Source organism: Budorcas taxicolor, chromosome 10, assembly GCF_023091745.1.
Source record: "Budorcas taxicolor isolate Tak-1 chromosome 10, Takin1.1, whole genome shotgun sequence".
Classification (NCBI taxonomy): Eukaryota; Metazoa; Chordata; class Mammalia; order Artiodactyla; family Bovidae; genus Budorcas; species Budorcas taxicolor.
Window position 1 is genome coordinate 15,551,980 of NC_068919.1, and position 22,257 is coordinate 15,574,236.

Here is a 22,257-nt window from a genome sequence, read left to right on the forward strand (position 1 = left end):
TCAAATCATCCAAATCACCAAATCATCCAGTATTAAATCATTTAATTTAAATCATCCAAATCACCACGCTGGAATGAAACTAGAAACCAACAACAGAAAAGAAAGCTGGAAAATTCACAAATATTTGGAAATTAAGCAACAAACTCTTAAACAATCAGTGGGTCAAAGAAGAAATCGCAAGGGAGATAAAGTTAGAAAATACTTTGACACAAAAATACAGCATACCCAAACTTCTAGGACTCAGCAATAGCAGTGCTTAGAGGGAAATTTGTGCTGTAAATGCCTACATTAGAATAGAAGAAAAGATCTTAAAAAAAAAAAAAAAGACTTTGTATCTTAAGAAACTAGAAAAAAGGGCAAACTGAACCCAAAGCAAGCAGAAGGAGGAAAATAATAAAGATTAAAGCAGAGATTCCCTCGTGGCTCAGAAGGTAAAGAATCTCCTGTGATGAGGGAGATATGGGTTTGATCCCTGGGTCAGGAAGATACCCTGGAGAAGGGAATAGCAACCCACCCCAGTGATCTTGCATTAAGAATCCCATAGAGGGAGGAGCCTGGCAGGCTAAAACCTATGGAGTTGCAAACAGTTGGACACAACTGAGCAACTAACACTTACTTACTTAAAGAAAAGAGAGAATGGGAAAAATAGAGAACACCAATGAAACAAAAAGTTGGTTCTTTGAAAAGATCACAAATTTGACACACCATTAACTAAGCAAAAAAGAGAAAAGACTCAAGTTACTGAAATCAAGAAACGAAATTGGGGATTTTACTACCAACTACACAGAAATGAAAAAAGACTGCAAGAGAATATGAACATCTGTATGCCAAAACAAGCGAATAACATAGATGAAATGAGCAAATTCCTAGAAAGATACAAACTACCAACACTAACTCAAGAAGAAATAGAAAATCTGAATAGACCTATATGTAGTCCGGAGAAGGCGATGGCCCCCCACCCCAGTCCTCTTGCCTGGAAAATCCCATGGACGGAGGAGCCTGGTGGGCTGCAGTCCATGTGGTCGCGAAGAGTCGGGCATGACTGAGCAACTTCACTTTTGCTTTTCACTTTTATGCATTGGAGAAGGAAACGGAAACCCACTCCAGTGTTCTTGCCTGGAGTATCCCAGGGACAATGGGCTCCTGCCTATGGGGTCGCACAGAGTCGGACACGACTGAAGTGACTAAGCAGCAGTAGCAGCTATATGCAGTAAAGAGATTGAATCAATAAAGAAAAATCTCCTAGTAAAAAGAAGCCCAGAACCAGACGGCTTCACCAAAGTCCTCTACTCATTAAAAGAAGAGTACTGATCTTTTCTCCTACTACCCCAAAATAAGAGAAAAAAGGAATACTTTTTCATTCATTATATGCAGTCATCATTATTTCCATACCAAATCCAAAGATGATTGCAGTAGCCCTTGTGAACGTTAGATGGTCTATGTTTAAATAACTTCTATCTTTATTATTGAATGTGTGGGTTTCAAATGTGTCTTGTAGTCAAAGAATTCTGGTAAAATATCTTCACCAGAATTTTTTTCACTGTACTTATTAAAGGATAAATAATAAAAGTGCCAATGTACAATACATTTTTTATTATTTACCCTTTAATAAATATTGTTTTCAAGATGTAAACTCCCAATTATACAATGGACCTTGACACACCTAAACTAAGCTACTCTATGGAAATGTTTGGAGATCAATTTAATTATTATGAAATCCTTCAAACTATCCTCTGACATAGTTTCTATCTCAGTAGATTCAAAATGACCTATAATTACAGTCATTATAAAGATGAAGAAATAGAAGTTGAGTTACTCAATTTTCTCATCTTTCTAAGCCATGGGTCAAATTCCATCAATGTTCTCTGTCCTGCATGTGTGGATGTGAGAGTTGGACCATAAAGAAAGCTGAGTGCCAAAGAATTGATGCCTTTGAACTGAGGTGTTGAAGACTCTTGAGAGTCCCTTGGACTTCAAGGAGATCAAACCAGTCAATCCTAAAGAAAATCAGTCCTGAATATTCATTGGAAGGACTGATGCTGAAGCTGAAGCTCCAATACTTTGGCCAAATGGACTCATTGGAAAAGACCCTGATGCTGGGAAAGAATGAAGGCAGAGGGAGAAAGGGACAACAGAGGATGAGATGGTTTGATGGCATCACTAACTCGATGGACATGAGTTTGAGCAAGCTCTGGGAGTTGGTGATGAACAGGGAAGCCTGGCATGCTGCAGTCCACGGGGTCACAAAGAGTTGGACATGACTGAACTGAACTAAACTGAACTGAACTCTCTGTCCTTCAGCCATTTCCTCTGATTTTTTGAAAAAGGAAAACTTCAGAAGTTTTTCCCAAATAGAGAGAAAAAAATTTCTGGTGAAGACATTTTACTGGAATTTTTTGACTACAAGAAACATTTGAAAACCAGCATAATCAATACCAATGCTGAAGCTGAAGCTGCAATACTTTGGCCACCTAATGTGAAGAGCCCACTCATTGAAAAATACCCTAATGCTGGGAAAGATTGAGGGCAAGAGGGGAAGGGGGCGACAGGGGATGAGTTGGTTGGATGGCATCACTGACTCAATGGATATGAGTTTGAGCAAACTCAGTGAAGGACAGGGACGCCTGACATGCTGCAGTTCATGGGGTCGAAAAGAGTCAGATATGACTTAGCAACTGAGCAACAACAATAATCTACACCAAAGAAATAAAGATATAAGCAGTATTGCAATTTCTGGGATTTGTTGTGAAATGGAATTTTTAGAATTTCTACCAAATCTATTCGTATACTTATCCTAACTATTTACTTATCTATTGCTTCATGTAAAAGTAATTTTTAAGTTAAAATTAAATTCTTCAGTGACTTATGAGCAAAGATAGATGGACAAATATGGCTTTACTTTGCCCTGAACATGAATTTGAGAAGATCAAATTGGATGTTGTCATTCACAGATTTGCAGAAACTGTAATGTTATTATTTGCCACTGTGACTAATATAGAAATGTAGGTTTTTCTCCATTTTAAAAAATACGTTAATGTCATGAGAAAGTATTGATCATTACTACTTTCCTTTTTTGTACTTCTATTAAAATTTTTATTGGCTGAATATATGTGAAGTTCAAAAAAAAAACATATTCACTGCATTTTTTCATTTTTGTGATTTCTTTGCAAGGTTATAACTGATAGTGTTTGTTGTATGGGATAAGGGATGATTCCCCCACTCTGGGTGTCAGACACACTAGGAGGGTGACTGACTGGGAGAGACCGTTTGTCTAAAGCCTGAGGAACAGATCTGCCCCAGGCTCCCTGCCTTCCTCACTTCCTTCTGGAGTCTTCCTGCACAGCTAGGAATAAATAGGGCTTCCTCACTGGTTCAGTGGTTAAGAATTGGCCTGCAGAGCAGGAGACTTGGAAGACACAGGTTCGATCCCTGGGTCGGGAAGATACCCTGGAAAAAGGAATGGCAACCCTCTCCAGTATTCTTGCCTGGAGAATCCCATGGACAGAGGAGCCTGGAGGGCTGCAGTCCATAGGGTCACAGGGTCTGGCACGACTGAGCATACAGTCATGCACATTCACGGGAGTAAATAACACCTGCCAGGGCTCCGCTGGCACACTCCAGTCTTAGTGGCTGATTCCACAATATCCCCCTCGCCCCCAGCCTGGCTGCTTCCTCTGCCACGTGGTTCCAAGCCTCCAGCCAGCGGGGAGGCAGACCAGGGTGAGAGCAGAAGGGAGCCTCAAGGTGTTAATTGGTGCTAAAGAATTCCTGCAACCCCATCTTTCCTCCACTGCTGAGGCGAGGCAGCTGAGAACAGTGCCAGCTTTGCACTTTGTAGCCTAAAGTCAAGCAGCCCCTCCCTCATGTCCTTGCTAACCTGCTAGGGATGGGAAGAAGGGCAGGGAGGAGGAGGATGTTAATAATAAAAAGTCAGCCCTTTCTCTGGGCCAGGATCCTTCCTAAGCACTTTCAGTGTGTGTTACTCGTTCGACCTTGATGACAAGGTAGGTACTATTAGAAATCTCATTTTACAGCTGAGAAGTGGCTCAAATGTTCTGAGTCCCTGACCCAGGCCAAATACAGACTAAGCCCTGTGAGGTGGCTGCTGCCCTCATCCCCATCTGATAGAGGAAACCGGGGCCCAGAGAGGCTAAGTAATTCAACCAAGGTCACAGAGCCAGGGAGAAGCAAAGGTAGGATTTGGACTCAGATCTGGGTAACAGTAGAGCCTTTTGTCCCTGATGACCACATAGAACATAGGTGGTTCTCTGTGTGCTCTGAGGAGAGTGCATACTCAGTCGCTCAGTCATGTCCAACTCTACAACCTCATAGACTGTAGCCCTCCAGGCTCCTCTGTCCATGGGATTCTCCAGGCAGGAATACTGGAGTGGGTTGCCATGCCCTCCTCTAGGGCATCTTCCTAACCCAGGGGTCAAACCCACATCTCTTATGTCTCCTGCACTGGCGCCACCTGGGAAGCCCATCCCACTTGAAATCTAGTCTTAGCGGTAGACACTAAGAGGAGGGGTCCATGGAGAGCCTGGCTCCTCCCCTCCCCTTTAACCTTGGGCCACCCCTTCCGGGAGTCAGGACACTAACCCAGCTTGCTTCCTGGCCCTGGATGCTTTGCTTCCCTGGGCTACGTACTGGCTGCCCTGTCACCCCACTGTGGCCCGTTCCTGCTCCACAGCCCTGCTCTGTGGTTAAGGGGCAAGAGAGGCTCCAGGCTTCTGACTTTCCTTCCTCCACCTTGACTTTGCTCCCTCATCCTGGGTGGGGAAAGAGGCCTGTACTGCCCTGTGCCCCCAGGGTGGATGCAGCAGAGGGCAGGGCCCTGCTGTGGCTTCTCTCAGCTGCTGATTTGGTGAGTCTCAGATGGAAGTGTCACAGCAACAATACAGCAAAGTGGACATTATAGATACTTGCACGCACACACATGCACACACACACACACACACTCACACCTGACTCGACTGACCTTGTAGCAGCTGGAGGACTCAAGGTCTCCTGGGGGAGGCAGGATGTCCATTAGAGGACTTGGACCAGCTGAGCCCCACTTTCCCTCTGGGGTCTGATATTTTCTGTTCTTCAAGTTCTAGGCTTTAGTTTGCTCATCTGTAAAATGGACATAATAAAGGTACCTTCCTCTTGGAGTTACTGTAAGAAGAGGAACAGGGCACATCGCATGCTTAAGACTAGTCCTGGTTCATAGTAAGTCCTACGGAAGTGTTGGATATGGGACATAATTTGTCATGAAGCTAGTCCCCAGTCATCAGGCAATGGGGCCACCTCCTCGGGTGCCCTCCAGGGTAAGCCTGGACCACCTAGGGGCAAACCTGGAGGTTAAGTACAAGCAATGAGCCTTCTGGAACCTACTTTGCTGCTGACCAGCTGTGTGACACAGGGCAAGTTGCCTATCCTCCACCCACTACCCCTCCCCACTTCTCCCATCCCCATGCTTCAGTTTCTCATCTGTTGTAAGGATTAAGTGAGATAATGTGTAACACAGTGCCTGGGTATAAATGGTGGCTGCCACCACCACCATCACCATCACCACCACTTGCCACTTCCTCTCTGAGAGGTTGTCATGGGGATGGGAGTGAAGAAGAACAAGCCTTACTGTTTGTAAACCATTACTTGGTCTGTGACAAAGGATATTGGGCCCCCAAAGTCAGAATGACAGACTTGAACTCCCACTGCAGAGTTCTGCCACAACTGGGATGTAAACACATAAGGGAGCCAATTCCTTATGTCAACAAACCAACTTGCCATCTGCAAACTGTTTCCACTGGCATTAGCTTCTTTATCCCAGCCTGAGATCTGGGTGGTTTTGCCCCACTTTTAAAAATAGATTTTTATTTTTTAGAGCAGTTTTAGGTCCAGAGCAAAATTGAGCAGAATTTACAGAGATTTCCCATATGCTCCTTGCCCCCACACAGACCCAGCCTCCTCGACTATCAACATTCCCCACCAGAGGGCACATCTGTTACAATCCATGAGCCTACCTGGATGATTCCTCATCACCCAAAGTCCAGACTTCACAGTTCACTGTTGGTGTTCTATGTTAGGAACTTCAACAAATGTATAATGACATATATCTAACATTACAGTATCATACAGAATATTTCCAACTGCCTTAAAAATCCTCTGTGCTCCTTCCATTCATTCCTCTCTGCCCTTAACTCCTGATAACTGCTGATCTTTTACTGTTTCCATCAGTTCAGTTCAGTTCAGTTGCTCAGTCATGTCCAACTGTCTCCATAGTTGTGCCTTTTCCAGAATGTCACATAGTTGGAATCATACAGTGTGTAACATTATCACGGCTTCTTTTACTTTGTAACATGCATCTAAATTTCCTCCATGTCTTTTCATGACTTGATAGCTTATTTCCTTAGTGTTGAATAATATTTCATTGTCTGGAGGTACCACAGTTTATTTATCCATTACCTGCTAAAGCATATCTTAGTTGCTTCCAAGTTTGGGCAATTATGAATAAAGTTGTCTACTACCATAGACATCCAGGTGTAGGTTTTCATGTGGATGTGCATTGAACTCCTTTGGGCAACTCCAAAGAGAGTAATTGTTGGTTTGTAGGGCGAGGGTAGGTTTAGTTTGGCAAGAAACTACCAAACTGTCTTCTAGAGTGGCTTACCATTCTGCATTCCCACCAGCAATGAATGAGAGTTCCTGTTGCTCTAGACAGTCACTGGCATTTGGTATTGTCAGTATTTTGGAGTTTCAGTTCAGTTCAGTTCAGTTCAGTCGCCCAGTCGTGTCCGACTCTTTGCGACCCCATGAATCGCAGCACGCCAGGCCTCCCTGTCCATCACCATCTCCCGGAGTTCACTCAGACTCACATCCATCGAGTCAGTGATGCCATCCAGCCATCTCATCCTTGGTCATCCCCTTCTCCTCCTGCCCCTAATCCCTCCCAGCATCAGAGTCTTTTCCAATGAGTCAACTCTTCACATGAGGTGGACAAAGTACTGGAGTTTCAGCTTTAGCATCATTCCTTCCGAAGAAATCCCAGGGTTGATCTCCTTCAGAATGGACTGGTTGGATCTCCTTGCAGTCCAAGGGACTCTTAAGAGTCTTCTCCAACACCACAGTTCAAAAGCATCAATTCTTCGGGTCTCAGCCTTCTTCACAGTCCAACTCTCACATCCATACATGACCACAGGAAAAACCATAGCCTTGACTAGACGGACCTTAGTTGGCACAATAATGTCTCTGCTTTTGAATATACTATCTAGGTTGGTCATAACTTTTCTTCCAAGGAGTAAGCATCTTTTAATTTCATGGCTGCAGTCACCATCTGCATTGATTTTGGAGCCCAAAAAAATAAAGTCTGACACTGTTTCCCCATCTATTTCCCATGAAGTGATGGGACCGGATGCCATGATCTTCATTTTCTGAATGTTGAGCTTTAAGCCAACTTTTTCACTCTCCTCTTTCACTTTCATCAAGAGGCTTTTTAGCTCCTCTTCACTTTCTGCCATAAAGTGGCATTTGGTATTGTCAGTATTTTGGAGTTTAGTCCCCATTTTGCAAATAGGAGACTAAGGTGCATAGAGGTTTAAGGCTTTGCTCAGGCAATGACAGATTGCCTCCTGCTTCACTGCCTTCCTACAACATAACTCTCACAGTGTGCAATCTGATGTGTGTGCTTTGGCTAAGGAGTCATTTTCCAGTGGGATCTGTACTTTCCCCAGCAGGTTTGCAGAAAGGTCTCCCCTGTAGGGAGAAGCTACTCTTGTAGTCACCTGGGCAAGCAGTTTGGCAGAGGTAACACTGGAAGGAAGGGACAAATCTGCAGGGTCAGTTGTTTCTCTTAACCTCTGTGGTGGCTGGGTGGTGTAGACTTGGAAACAAATCTGAATCTTAGCTCTATCACTCATGAGCTATGTGAATGCATGTAAGTCATTTAGCCTCACCCCTTAGTTTCTCCCTGCAGTCTTGATTCCAGCTTGTGATTCATCCAGCTGCAAAATTAAAAGATACTTGCTCCTTGAAAGAAAAGCTATGACAAACCTAAACAGTGTGTTAAAAAACAGAGACATACTTTGCCAACAACGTTCCATCTACTCAAAGCTATGGGTTTTCCAGTAGCCACATATGGATGTGAGAGTTGGACCATAAAGAAGGTTGAGTGTCAAGGAATTGATGTTTTCAAACTGTGGTGCTGGAGAAGACTCTTGGAGAGTCCCTTGGATTGCAAGGAGATCAAACCAGTCAATCTTAAAGGAAATCAACCCTGTATAACAGGACTGATGCTGGAGCTGAAGCTCCAATACTTTGGCCTAATGTGAAGAGCCCACTCATTGGAAAAGACTCTGATGCTGGGAAAGATTGAGGGCAGGAGGAGAAGGTGACAACAGAGGATGAGATGGTTGGATGGCATCACTGACTCAATGGGTATGAGTCTGAACAAACTCCAGGAGACAGTGAAGGACACGTAAGCCTGATGTGCTGCAGTTCATGAGGTCGCAAAGAGCTGGACATGACTTAGCAATGAAACAAAAACAACCAAAGTTTCTCCACCTGAAAAACAGATGCAGCTTCATGGGGTTGTTGGGAGGATCAAAGTGCCTGCATGAAGTACAACAATTATCTAGAACTTAGGTCCCTTATTCTCATAAGAGATGATGGTCTGTAGTTTCCTTTTTCTTGTGATCTCTTTGTCTGGGACTTGGTATCAGGGTAACTCTGGCCTCGTAGAATGTCTTAGGGGCTACTGTAGGTCTTGATCATGATCTCGTAAAACCTCGGGGGAACTTCTGGGTGGCGATTCATAAACTGGTGTCCTCACTTAGAGGCAAGACCAGGGGATAAAATGTTAGGAATTAGCAAAGTGCCCACAAAACGGGCTGGTCAGAGGGCCCGGGGAACCACAAGTAAGACAGCAGGGGAGCTTTCAGACTTTCCTGTTGCTCTCCCCTGAGGTTCAGTGACGTCCTGACAGCTTCACCTGTCGCATCTTTGCTGAAGAGAATGCAAGTACCTGAACCAGTTGGGGCTGACAGTGCCACCCAAACAAGGTGCCTGGGCACCTGGACTGGACCCTGCCTGGGGTCCCCATCTCTCTCCTTCAAGTACTCTCTGACCTTTCCCCCAGGCATGGAGTTGGCACGATATCCACTCACCAGGAGCTTCAGCACTCACACACACTGGGGCAATGTCCTAGGGCCCTTGAGGCCAAACTCCAGGTCTAAGAGGGTGATCTAGTGAGCAGGTTGTTCCCACAGCCTGGCTGGTGCCATATTGCTTTTGCAGGATTGAGATCCTGAGAGACTGGGCCACTGGAATTGGGCTGACACACTGACTCTGAGTGATCCTCATATCAGACTCAGGACAAGTTCAGGATTCTGGACTCCCATCAGTCCACTGCTGACCCTTGGGTTTGAGCCCCATGTGTGGGTCTGTGCAGTGATTCTTGCCCATCATGGTGCCACCTCCAGCCTACAGTGCCAGGAATGGCCGGAGTAGTAGCAAACGTCCTTTACCCTGGTGCCAACTTCCAGGAGCACCCAGGGCACCCCCCCTCCACCCCACTGCAGCCTGTTATGGCCTTTGTCATTTACACTTGAACATTGTGAATGGTCAGTTTATGATCAGAAAACAAATGGCCCTTCTCATTCTCCTGCACACTGGGCAGGACTTGCATTTATGGTCATCATCAATAAAGCGGACCCTTTGAGACAGTCGTTAGAAGCCAGAGTTCATGGCAACACAGTGGGTGACGCAGTGTCAGGAGTAAGTCAGCAGCCAGCAGTAGGGGTAGCAGGAAACTGCAGAGACAAGAAGATTCCATGGTTTCGACACAAACAGGTTCCTGTAAGCCATGGTGTTGTCAACAACAGCAGCATTCTCACTTTTTTTCATGATGGGAGAAAGGAAATTATCCAGGAACGACGTATTTGGTGATAAAGAACATGAAGAGATGGTTCCTGGACCTGAGCAGGAAAAGATGGTTCTTGGACTGTATGAAGACTCTTCATGTGCACTGATTGGACAATCAGCAAAATATGTTAAGACCTTTTCTCTGCTCATTTGTTGATAAGTCACAACACCTCATAAGGGTCAAGAATTTCGTATTGCATTTAAAAATCAAGTTGTTGATCTAGACAAGGGTGCTAAAGAGAAAAACTGCAGGCCCCAGATGGTGTCATTTTGTGCTAAAGCCCATGATACCAACCCTAGTTTTAGTATCTAACAGAATTGCAGCTTCAACCTTCACTAGAAATGTAATCATAATCAACCAGTCTGGAATTTTATGGTTACCACCAATGAGGTAATCTGTCACGGAGGCCCTTTCCATGCCCCAGACGAAAAGAAGGCAAGCTGCAAGGTAAAAGCCCTTGTCAGTCCCTTCTCCACCAAAAGAAGACATCCAGACCTAAAAATAATCCTCTCTTTTCTTATGTGAATAACTCTTTTGCCTCACCTGTTTTTCTATAAAAACCTTTCATTTTGTCCAACCCCTCAGAGCTCCCTTCTATCTGAAGGATGGGATGCTACTCAGCTGATAAATTGCCTAATAAAGCCAATTAGATCCTCAAGTTTACTCAGCTGAATTTTGTTTTTTAACAAAGGTACCCCCCCAACACACAAATTTGCTGGAGGCCCTGCACATGCTAAGAGTAGATGTGACTAAGAGAGATAAACCCTCTTCTTGCAAACTGAAGTTCTGATCATCCTGGAGAAGCCAGAGAAGACCCTGGAGACCGTCTGGTCCAAAGCCTGCTCTTTACGAAGGATGAAGGACTTGAGATGCAGCACTGGCAAATGCCTCAGGGTATTCAACATGGACAAGCTGCTAAGTGCTGGAAGCATAGTGGAGGGAGAGAATAGAACATCCCTGTGGCTTTCTGCTGAGCACTGAAGTGTAGCCAGATCTGACCATCCTGGAGAAGAATCGAAGACAGCAATCCTAGGGGCAGGCACAGAGGGGCGGGGATGAGCAAGACCTGGGGGTCCTGCCAGGGGCTAGTCTGGCTGTGGGGCTTCTGGGGAGGGGCTGCTGGGCTGTAACCGGATCTTGAAGACCTTGCTCCCAAGCTCTGAGGTCCCATTCTCGTTCTCCAAACTGAGGAGCATGTCTCCCATGAGCCTGTCAGGACGCTTGCCATCTCCACTCCTGGGCCTATCTTCAGGTTTAGCCCCAGACAGGCAAGCAGGGCTTCACTAGGACAGTACCTGCAGCCGAGAAGTCTGCACAGGATTTCAAGCCGAAGCAGGAAACGTCAAAGCTACAATTCCTTGCTGGACCTGTTTTAGGCACCTTCGATCACCCTTCTGCTCCCTGCCAGACTTGTAATCTTGTCCTTAGAGGAAAGATTTTGAAAGCCGCTGACTGGTTAAGATATTAAATCCCTTGTTCAAATATAACTATGTTACCTGGGACATAGAATTTCTCTGACAGGGTGTTCACCATACTTTATGATGAAAATCAATGATTCTTCGTATCCCCTGAAGGGCTTATTTCAACAGCCTGCTGGGCCCTGCATTGGTAAACTTGGTATAGGGCCCACAGATGTGCATTTATAACAAGCCCCCATGTGAAGCTGATGCTGGTTTGGGACGCACACTTTGAGAACCATTGCAGCGTGTGTTATTTCAAAGTTTAGATCCAAAAAGCTCTAAAGGCTAGAAATCTCGTTTCTAGGGCCCGAGTGGCTCTGTATAAGGGACTGCTTTCACCTTCTGTTGGTGGGAGTAGCAATAGCAGGTTTTTTCCTCTTTTCTTTTTTTTTCCCCCAAAGATTATTCTTGTGAAATAAATGTTTGTCAATGGACAGTTCTTAAGTAGATGGGATTTTATAATTCCATCACAAAAATGAGTGAAACCAAGTCAATTGCTTGACTTGGAGATGGGGGCTCTGGTAAGACTTGGCTGGTGGCAGAGGATGAAGTAAGGTTAGATAGCATCAGCGACTCAATGGTTGTAAATTTGAACAAGCTCTGGGAGATAGTGGAGGCCTGGGAAGCCAGGTGTGCTGCAGTCCATGGGTTGCAAAGGGTCATTCACAACATAGCAACTGGAGAAGGGAAAGGCTACCCACTCCGGCATGCTGGCCTGGAGAATTCCATGGACTGTACAGTGCATGGGATTGCAAAGAGTCGGACATGACTGAGCAACTTTCACTTCACTTCACTTATCAACTGAAAAACAACAATAAGAACTCAGACTCCCGACTCCCTTCCCGGTACTCTGTGTGTGTGCTCAGTCATGTCTGTGAGGCGCTGTGACAGATGCTCAGGGTTGTGGAAAGTGCAGCAAAGATTCGGGCTTGCCTGGGCCTTGAGCCCGCTCTGCTACATGTTAGCTGTGGGCCTAGGCTAGCCACGTCATCTCTCCCAGCCTCAATTTCCCTTCCTGATAAATGGGGAAGATAATAGTTGTTTAGTCCAACACATACATGTACTCTATTTATATTAGTATAAATAGTTCTTGGCACATAGTAAGTATTGTATCAATGAACAGAATGATGATGTTAATGATGGTGATGATGCTAATTATTAGCAAGATGTTCCTCCCTACAATGCATGTTGTTGTTCAGTCACTCAGTCATGTCTGACTCTTTGTGACCCCGTGGACTGCAGCATGTTAGGCTTCCCTGTCCTTCACCATCTTCCAGAGTTTGCTCAAACTCATGCCCATGGAGTCGGTGGTACCATCCAACCATCTCACCCTCTTCTCACATTAAACATTAATTACAAATAAAAAAAATAGTTGTTTAGTCCACTCTGACTTGAGAATCATGAGGACAGAAAGGCTGAGTGATGGAGATACAGCTGGTTTCTTAAAGTCGTCACAGGACTTACGGAGTGGATACACTGCACCAAGTGCTTTCTCTCATTTACACTGCATAACAGCTCTGTGAGGCCACTGTTACTATTATCTTCATAATGAAGAAAAGAAGACAGGGTACCAGGAGATCAAACAGCTGTCCCGATGACACAGTATGGGGGAGGGGGAGCTGGGGTTTGAACCTGTGTATTACAGCTGCAGAGCCGGCACTTAACCACTGCACTATGTGAGAATGGACTGTGTTTCTGGAGCACACCTGTCCCTGGGATGCACGTGTCGAATCTGCTGGGAAGCCCTAGCAGGGTGAGCCATCCGCCCTTTCTGCAGCCATCATGGCCCCAGGAAGAGATGGGAGGGCAGAGCTCTTGGGAAAGGCTGACTCAGCCTAGTTCCAAGGCTCCTCCCTCCATCATCTGTTTCCATACCCCACCCACACCCCAGTGCAGTAAACAGAAAAAGCCAATTCACTCCCACACGCATGGGTACAAGCTCCCAGAGAGGCTCGAGGACGAAGAACCTGCTGCCCAGGTGGAGGTGTCCGCAGGGAAGGATGCAGCCCTCAGAGGGCCCAGACGTGCCTGCCTCCAGGTAGCTCACCAGTCATCACCCCTCAGATACGGGGTGCGAGACGACACCCCGGGAGCAGCCCAGCAATTCACACACCAGAGTCAGCGTGTGTATGTTGTTCAGAGGCCACAGAAAAAGGGGGTGAAGGACGAAGAGACAGAGCGAGAGGACAGAGCAGACACAGCCACGGGGACGGCGGGAGGGAAACACAGGGATGAGAAAGGCTGCAGAACAAGGACACGCGGGTGCGGCCAGAGCACAGAGCTGGCGGAGAGCCGGGAGGAAGAGAAGGAGCATGGCGGTCAAGAGGATGTGGGGCGGGGGGAGCCCCGCGCGCAGACGTGAAGAGCAGCGGCGGTGCTGCCCGCAGGGCAGGGGGCAGAGCAGGACTTGGATGCAGTGACATAGGAGGAGGACACACACGGGGCATGGAAAAGTGGACGCACCAGTGGAGACAGGCAGTGGGGGAGAGAGGATGGGCAGACAATGAAAAAGAAAGGGGGAAATAAGGGGCCGAAAGAATGAAATGCAGGGAAGGGTATTGAACAAGGCACTGGCTGTGTGCTGGAATTACCAAGAGCTGTTAAACACACAAACAGGAAATAATGAAACAATGAAGACATGCAGAGAAGAAGGAGGCTCAGAGGGTTATGGAAAGTAGCACAGAGACTGGGCACCCACACCATCCCCGTCAGAGTCCAGGAAAGCTTCCTAGAAGAGGTGACATCTGAAGAAAGAATGAAGAAGAGTCTGGTAGTTGCTCAGGGGGAGGGAAAGCTAAGAGTGCGATGAGACAGACAACATGCAGAGGCAGAGGTTGGGACAGGACTTGGAGGACCCTGTTTGGACCTCATGCCGAAGGCAGCTGGGAACCCTGGTGGGCTTCAAGGAGACGGGTGTGTCAGTGTGTGTGCGCGCACATTTGACCAGGGATGCCTGAGCTGCTGGGAGGAGAGTGAAGTGATCAGCACAAGGCAGGAGGCAGAAGAGGAAGGGAAGGAACTGAGCGACAGTGTGAGCTGCAGGGCTTGATGACTAGTACCCGAGGGCAGGTGGTGTGTGGGTGTGTGTCCTGGCATGAACGAGGCAGCCAGGGAGGACTGGAAGAACTCCTCCTCCTATAGGGCTTCACAGCTTTGATGATCTCCCTCCTCTTGGCCCCGTGCTACAGTGCAGCCCCCACCCATGGTCTGGGATGTGTGCTCACATCTGCAGGTCTTTCCAGGGAGACTGCAAGCTTCTTGCAGGCAAGGACCAAGCCCTCCTAATTCTGCACAGTGGCATCCAACACACGGTCTGGGGAAAAGCTAGGCAAACAAACACAAGAGGCGGATCAGAGCCTGACGTCGACATGCTGCCCTAAGGCATGCTGGAACTTGAGCCAAGAGGTTATTAAGGCTGAAGCTACAGGTGCCCATGGCAGCCCAGTTGGATTGGCAAGCAGTTATCCAGCATCTCCTGTGTGTCAACTATGTTTTGTGATTAAGAAAAGAGAGAGACAGAACACATGGTCACAGCCCCATCAAGAGACAGGACAAATATGTTTAATTATGATAGTTATAGTACAGTGTGAATCAGGCAGCTGTGGAGATAGTGTCAGGAGAGCTACATAGAGGTGGTGCCATTTGAGCTGGGATTTGAAAGATGAATAGGAGTTTGGCATGCAGAGAAAGAGGTGTAAGGGTATTCAAGGCTGAGGACAGAGCATGGTTTACAGCATTGGGGCATGAAGGAGTCTAAAGGAGACCAGAGCTTCTACTGCAAATGCTTATTTATTCCACAATTTTTAACATGTCCACTCAGACTCCCTCTGGTTTCACCTACAGCTCAGTGGGTAGTCCAAGAGAGCTCAGACTTAAACTAATAGCATCCCACCTTGAGTAACAGCTGGGTGGTGGTGGTGGTGTCTTTCTACTTTCTGGCCCAGGGCATTCTCCAAGCTGACGGAATGCCATAAGAGGCAGCCCTCAGACAGTGGGGAGGAGGAGTCCATGGATGAATGCCCACTGAATGACTCCTGGCAGGCAATCCTGGCCACATCCCAGACGGCTCTGGGGAAATAGGCCCCTTTGGCCCCAGCAGTGACCCTGAGAACAAACAATATAAAGCCATTTTGTTTTCTTTCTCCAATCTTAATTTTTTTTCTTAGCATATATATTTTATTGAAGTGTAGTTGACTTGCAATCTTTCAGGTGCACAGCAAGGTTATACATATGTAAAAGTGAAAGTCTCTCAGTCGTGTCCAACTCTGTGTGACCCCATGGACTGTACAGTCCATGGAATTCTCCAGGCCAGAATACTGGAGTGGGTAGTCTTTCCCTTCTGTAGGGGATCTTCCCAACCCAGGGATCGAACCCAGGTCTCTGGCATTGCAGGCAGATTCTTTACCAGCTGAGCTATCAGGGAACTCCATATACATATATATTATTTTTCAGATTATTTTCCATTATACATTATTACAAGATATTGACCACAGTTCCCTGTGCTATGCATTAAACCTTTGTTGCTTGTTGCATACCTATTTTTTTTAATTAGAAATCTAGCATTCTATTCATACTAAGTCAAACAAATAGAATCAAAGGTCATACATTTTTTAGCCAAAAATTTTCTAAAACATATATGTATTTATAGACACGTATGCAAAAGCTTTTCTACTATATAAAGCCAATTTTTATGTTGACTTTTCCTTCTTCCCAATCTCACTAATTACCTCCATTCACTCTTCCACTCCTGCTTCCAGGGATCATCTTCCATTTAAACCACCTGCATCCAATTCCTTTTTCAGGCTCTGCTTTGCGGAGAATCCAAACTAAGATGGGCCATGTCGCAGGGGACCAGGAGGTGGGAGGTACTGTGATATCGACAGTCAGACCACAGAAAAAGCACACATTTCTGCGTATCTCTTAGGCGCCAAGCCCTTGACTTGCATGGGGGCCTGCCAAGTTCTTTGAGGGGGCCATTGCTCTTCCAGACCTCTGTTCTGACTGGGGAGAGTGACAGACAGAAGGGGCGAGCCAGCAGCATGTGAGGAATCAGAAACATTTTCCTTCTGCCTTGGGAGCCTGTCACGTGGGTTGTGGGCAGCAGATTGATGTTCCTAATTACATTTGGCTTAGGCTGATATTAAGTATCTGTCTCGTTCCCAGAGCCCACAACGCTGGCGGATGGTGAGGAAGGTGCCAAGAGGCATGCTGGGTAGCTGAGGTTGACAATCTGGGATTTTAAATATCCATGAGAGAGAAACATGGACAAGTCACAGACGTGGGGGGCAGGGTGGCTCCTGTTCTTGAGTTGCCCTTTAATTGTTTCCAAGGGCTATGGGGGCTTCAGAAAGGTTTTGAGGTCCATCCTCCTGTCTTGAGGCTGACCTGCCCAAGACAGCCCAGAAAGGGTGTGCGACCCCTTCTGATGCTGGACAGCTTGCTAAGGGGAAATGCTTCCATGGATCCAATTTAAATTTCTTCTGTTGCAGGTCAAACGTTTACTCTGCTTGATTTTGTTCTTGGTGGCATTAAATATTCACTGAGCACCTACTGTGTGCCCGGGGTACACAGTAAGAGAAGACTTGCCCTGGTTCTCTGAACACTTGCGGGCTCACAGTCTGTATCAGCCAGAAGCTCATGAAAACAAGACCAGACGCTGGGACTCAAATGCAACATGGGCACCCGTGGGGGCTGGAGTTGTCAGGGGTTTGGCAAGGAGATGGGACTGTGAGAGGCAGAGAGAGTCTAGATCAGTGCAGAAGAATGAGGAGGGCATTCTTGGGAGGGGAGTAATGTGGTAAAAGCATGAGGTCCAACGTGGGAACACATTGAGGAAGAGTCTGCACAAATCAGATGCCTGAGGCTTGTGACATCATGTGCTACCCAAGAGACTGAGTCAGGCATTTAAACTCCTCGTGGCTGAAAACAGGACTACTAACTGTCCAGCTCCCTCCCAAGGGTGAAGCTCAAATAAGGCAGCGGGTATGAGTAGCCCTGGAATTCACAATGCTGAAAATGACTTCTGTTCAAGTGTTGGCTTTGTCATTGTGTGATCTTGGGGAGGTCCCCGCCCCTCTCTGAGACTGTTCACTCATCAGCAAACCGAGAATGGTCATTCCTTACTCATACTATTGCGTTAGGGATCACAGGAGAAAATGTAAATAAAAGTAGCAGGATGATCCACAAAGAGCTCTACAGATGCCGATTATTATTGCTGCTCTAAACTGTGGGCTCGGTGAAGGCAGGCATCCGATCTCCTCTCTGTTCCTCCAGCGCCTTCTACAGAGCAGGTGCGCATTCCTTTGTGGAGAACGTCCTGTATTTGATTGAATTGTATAATCGCCAGGAGCAGAAAACTAACACTTCCGGGCGTAGGGGGAGGTTGTGATGCGTGGCAGATCCGCCCGCCTCCATCTCCGCTAACCCTCCCCTCCTCAGTTTCAGTAGTTTGGGATCTGCCGAAACCGGTTCTGCTCAGGTGATCAGGAGGAGGACTTCTTTCAGAAGACTTGCGGGACACCTTCAGGTGGTTGTACCTCAAGTCCCTGAAGCAGCTCCAGAGTATGGTGGGAGGGAACCAGGTCAGGATTAGTTCACCGCGGAGGACGCACCTGTGTTCCCCCAGAGCAGCGCTAAGCCCGAGGGTCGTACGGACACACCTGGGGCAGGGCTCTCCTGTCTCTAGAACGCAGCTTTTATAACCCGGGCTTCGGTACAGAGCTCAGAGCTCGCGGCGACGTGGAAAGAGCGAGCTCCCAGAGAAATGCCAGCCCGGCTGCACGCCAGTTGTCTCAGTCCCTTCCGACCCTGACCCTCAGTTTCCTCCTCTGTAAAACTGGCTACGAGCCCCCGCTGCGGGAACGAGACTGAAACGGGTGCTGGGGCCGCCTCACCTGCGCCCCTCGGCGCCGGGGTCTGCGCGAGGCAGGGGTGCAGGCGGAGTCCCGGCGGGCGGCTGCCACGCCCCTCTCAGCCAGCCGCTCGGCCCTCCCCGCCCGCCTGCAGACTCTGCGAACCTCCAGGGGGCGAGCCTGGCGGCCGTTTCGGCCCGCGCGGCGCCTCGGCCATCTAGCGTGTGACTTCGCCAGCGGCCCGGGGCCGACGGGGCACGCAGAGCCCGGGTCGCCGCCCATCCCCCGCCCTAGCTGGCAGGTGCCAGGACCCAGCCTCGCCCGGCCGCCAGGCGGCCGCGGGCCTGAAGGGGTTAAGGCCGCGGGCCTGGGCCCCGGCCCCGGGCTTGGCGAGCCGCTGTGCCCGGCGGCCGCGACCGATCCCGGAGGCGCGGGGCGCGGCGGCTGGCGGGCGGGCGTGCGTTTCCTCCTCCTTCCGCCTCCTCCTTTGTAGCGAGTTCCCGGCCCCTCTTCCTCCCCCCGCCCCCCAGCCTGGGCCCTCTCCCTCGCTCCCTTTCTTCCTGCCTCGCCGTCCTGCGGCGAAGGAGGCTCATCTATTATAAATGCACATTCGGGGCTGACATCAGCGACGAGCGGCGGGCGAGCGCTGACGAGCGGTCCCTGCGCGCTGCCCGCCCGGAGCGCGGCCCCCAGGCTCGGCTGAGCCTCCCGCGGGGCGCGGGGAGCGCGCGGAGCCGCTGCGGAACCCCTTCCAGCCGCCGCCCGGAGCCCCCGGGCGGACCCCGGCCGCCGCCCCCGCACGCCGCGCCCGCGGCCCCGCACCGCCCCGGAGTTTCTGCATGACTGTCACAAAGGTAGGCGCCCCTGGCCCGCCGCGCCCGGGACCCGCCGGCGCTGGGAGCCCCCGGCCTGGGCTGCGGAGGGCGCGGGGATGTGGGCGTGGAGGGGGGGCGCCGGGTCGGGAAGGTGTGCCTCTCTTGCTGCCGCAGTCGCTCGAGCCCCCTCGGCCCCCAGGACTGCGGAGGGAAGTGGGAGGATGTCGCTTTGGCAGTAACTGTCGTTTGGGCAGGATCCCTCTCGCCGGCTCAACTCCAGGACTGCATTTTTAACCCTCGTTTAGGATGCTGCATTTTTAACCCCAGGAGAACAGTGTCGGGGAGCTCAGTGGTGTCCCCCCTCCTCCCTGTTGGAGCGCACCGCGGGGAGTGTCGCTGGCACGGACCGACGCTGGGCAGTGGGTGTGGGAATGGACTTGCCGCCCTGAGGAGGCCCGCAGAGGTGAAAGCCCACCCCACCTGCCGGCCTCTGCTGCCGATCCCAGGAACTTGGGCCTGACTCCAAAAGCAGTCTGTGGGCGCTCCCCAATCCCGGGAGTTGCTACCAGGGACGGGAAAGATTCTGGAGTGGCCAACTTGAAGATGTGGGGAAGAGCTGTGGCGGGGTAAGGAGGGGCCGCGCTCATTCTGGCAGCTCCAGTGTTGGGGGAGAGTTCTTGGACCTCATCTTAGGGGCCGAGGCTTACAGGAGACATTTTGGGAGCTTCCTTGCTGTGGGAAAGAAAGAGTTAAGTGGGAAGCAGACCTGGATAGTGGAAAGTGCCCAGGGTTTAGGAGACCTGCCATTCACTCCCCAGCTCTGTCCCGACCCCCTGGGTGACCTTGGCTGGGCCCTCTGCTTTGGCCCTCAGTTTCCTCCTGGAGTGTGAGCTTAGGAAAGATCATTTGAACGCTGGGGTTGGTGACCAGCAATTATTAAGAACCAGTAAGATCAAGGGTGTGAACCCACACTTTTCGGAGAGCTCAGTCAGGGTAAGGAGATCACAGCCTGGCCTTGGTGAGCCATGTACCCAAGGCCAGACTCCACCAGCTGCCCACCTGGCTCTCATAATTAGAGAGTTGGAGGTCAAAGTGGGAAGGGCAACTTGTTTGTGGCCAGAGCAGCACACCAGATGGTGGGTCAGCCTGGAAGCAGTGGGAGAAGTGGTTCTAGCTCCGTCTGATGCCCCCCAAGATCTGCTATAAGACAGCACGTTCAGTCAGGGTCTTTGGGCTCAATTCCAGAATTGGAACTGGGAAACATCGTGGGAAGAGGAACTTGGGGCCTGAAGGGGCACCTTAGCTCTGGCTGTGGCTGGCAGGGCTGCTGCGACCCACAGAGGGCAGGATGCTTAGTGTTTTGAAATGATACAAATGCTATTTAGCTGGGAAGGATTGCTGTCATTAACAGTGTTAATGTCAAAGAGGTAAGCAGGTTAGAGTAAAAGAGTTATGGATGGGCCTGGATGAGAGATAAAGGATGAGAGATTTGTAATAACAGCCCTGAGATTTGATTCAGTGTCTCCCCTGTGTCTCTTTATGTATGTGAGCTCAGGCAGCCTTCCCAGGAGACCTGCCAGGAAGGTGTGTTCAGGCCCCCTTTAATGGAGGAAGAAACTGAGGCTCAGAGAGGCAGAGTAACTTGCCTGAGGTCACACAGTGAGTAAGTAAGTGAGCTGGGATTTGCCCTCAGGCCTGTTTCAGTCTCTAGGCTGTGATCTTTCCACTACCCTGCACCTTGGAGACTGGATGATTCCAGTGGTAGAGGGCCACTACTTGGAGACCTGGGCCCTGGGGTGGGGAGTCCATGAAGGGGAGTACCTGTCTCTTCAACCCATTGGCAGCCCTGGCCTCTTGGTATCCAGTGATTATTCACTAATGTGCCCCCTTCCCCCACCATCCCCCATCAAATCCCTCTGTGTCTTGCTCTTCTAACAAATGTGGCATCAGTTTAAGCTGGCTCAGAGGATTAAATAAAATCCCCACCTTAACCCTATCTACTCTTCCCTTGCTAGCCCTTCATAGACTGCAGGTTTTCCAATAGGGAGGAGCAAGAGGCCTGCAGGGGACGGGCCTGGGGGGCGAGTTGAGGAGGGGGCAGGCCTGAAAGCCTGTTGGTAAAGGCTCCTCTCTGAGTTTGAGAAGAAACCAGAGTGTTCTGGGAGTCTGAAGGCCTGGCCTCTAGTCCTAAATAAGTCACTAACAGGCTGTGTGACCTTGGACCAGTCACTTCCATCTCTAGGCCTCTGTTTTCTCATCTGTGAATGCAGAATTGGTTCCACCTTCTGCGGGGATTTGGGACAACTTCAGCTCTGGCAAGAAGTCAGCTCTGATGGAGACCAGGAGGCTCTTTGTTCTCTGAAGTTGGTCTGGTTGTAAGACAGATATGAACAAGAACCCTAAAGGGAGTCTGGGAAGTGGGATCACACTTACAAGCTGGGGGTGGTAGGCAGGGGAGGGAATGGATTAGAGGGTGAGACCCCAGCTCCTGCTGCCTTTACGCAAAGAATCACCACTTAGGGCAAGCCCAGCTTCTTGGACGCTTGCTTGGAGCTCTTGGGTCAGATCCCTGGAGGGCAGATCCTCAAGGCCGGGGTTTGGTGTGCACTGTAGGAGATGATAGGAAAGCAGAGACAAGGAAACATGATGGCCTGTTGCCAGGTTTTCAGTAGCACTTCCTTGGGGGAGGGGCCTCTGTTTTCCGTTTGCCACCGTCCCTCTGGTACCTACCCCATTCCCCCTTCTTTGTGGGGCAAAGCAGGTGAGGTTGCATATAAAGCCTGAGGGTTTTCTGGAAGGGCTTCTGCTCTACCACACTAGAGACACAGAGCCATGCAGATTTTGAATTGTGACCATCTAGCCAGATGACATTTTTTTCCTGAGTATGATGTTTTAAACTATATTTTATGGTGTGTATTTTAGTAAGCTGTCTTAGTTTCTTTATGTACTAAGAAGAAAGGAAGAAAAAAGAAGAGAAAGCAGAGGGAAGGACCAGATGCAGTTTCCCCGGCTGCAGATGTCCACAGGAGGTCAAGGCCCAGCCTCCTCCTGGTTGTGGTCCAGTAGCCCTCCATAAGGCAGGTCAGGGGTGACAGTGAAGGCGGCCCTCCTAGGAACAAGACAGTTTCATTCCAGATGATTTTATTTTTTGAGTCCATGTGCCTGATTTTTAGCATTTTTCTGTTCCTGTTCCATTTCAGTCATATACCTGACTTAGCATATAGCAGTCC

The 22,257-nt window shown here is 49.0% G+C and overlaps 1 protein-coding gene across 2 annotated transcripts in view; it reads left to right on the plus strand.

The window, feature by feature from the left end:
- Nucleotides 1-17,571: 17,571 nt before the first annotated feature.
- CORO2B (coronin 2B) overlaps nucleotides 17,572-22,257 on the plus strand; it is a 150,337-nt gene continuing 145,651 nt past the window's right edge. Inside the window, exon 1 of one of the 2 annotated variants that reach the window (XM_052646147.1) lies at nucleotides 17,572-17,651. Coding sequence is in view for 1 of the 2 variants with exons in the window: in XM_052646146.1 (XP_052502106.1) it covers nucleotides 19,052-19,066 (15 nt within the window). In the remaining variant the exon portion in view is untranslated. Of the gene's footprint in view, nucleotides 17,652-18,998; nucleotides 19,067-22,257 lie in introns of those variants that run through there. The other variant, XM_052646146.1, reaches the window with a different exon arrangement.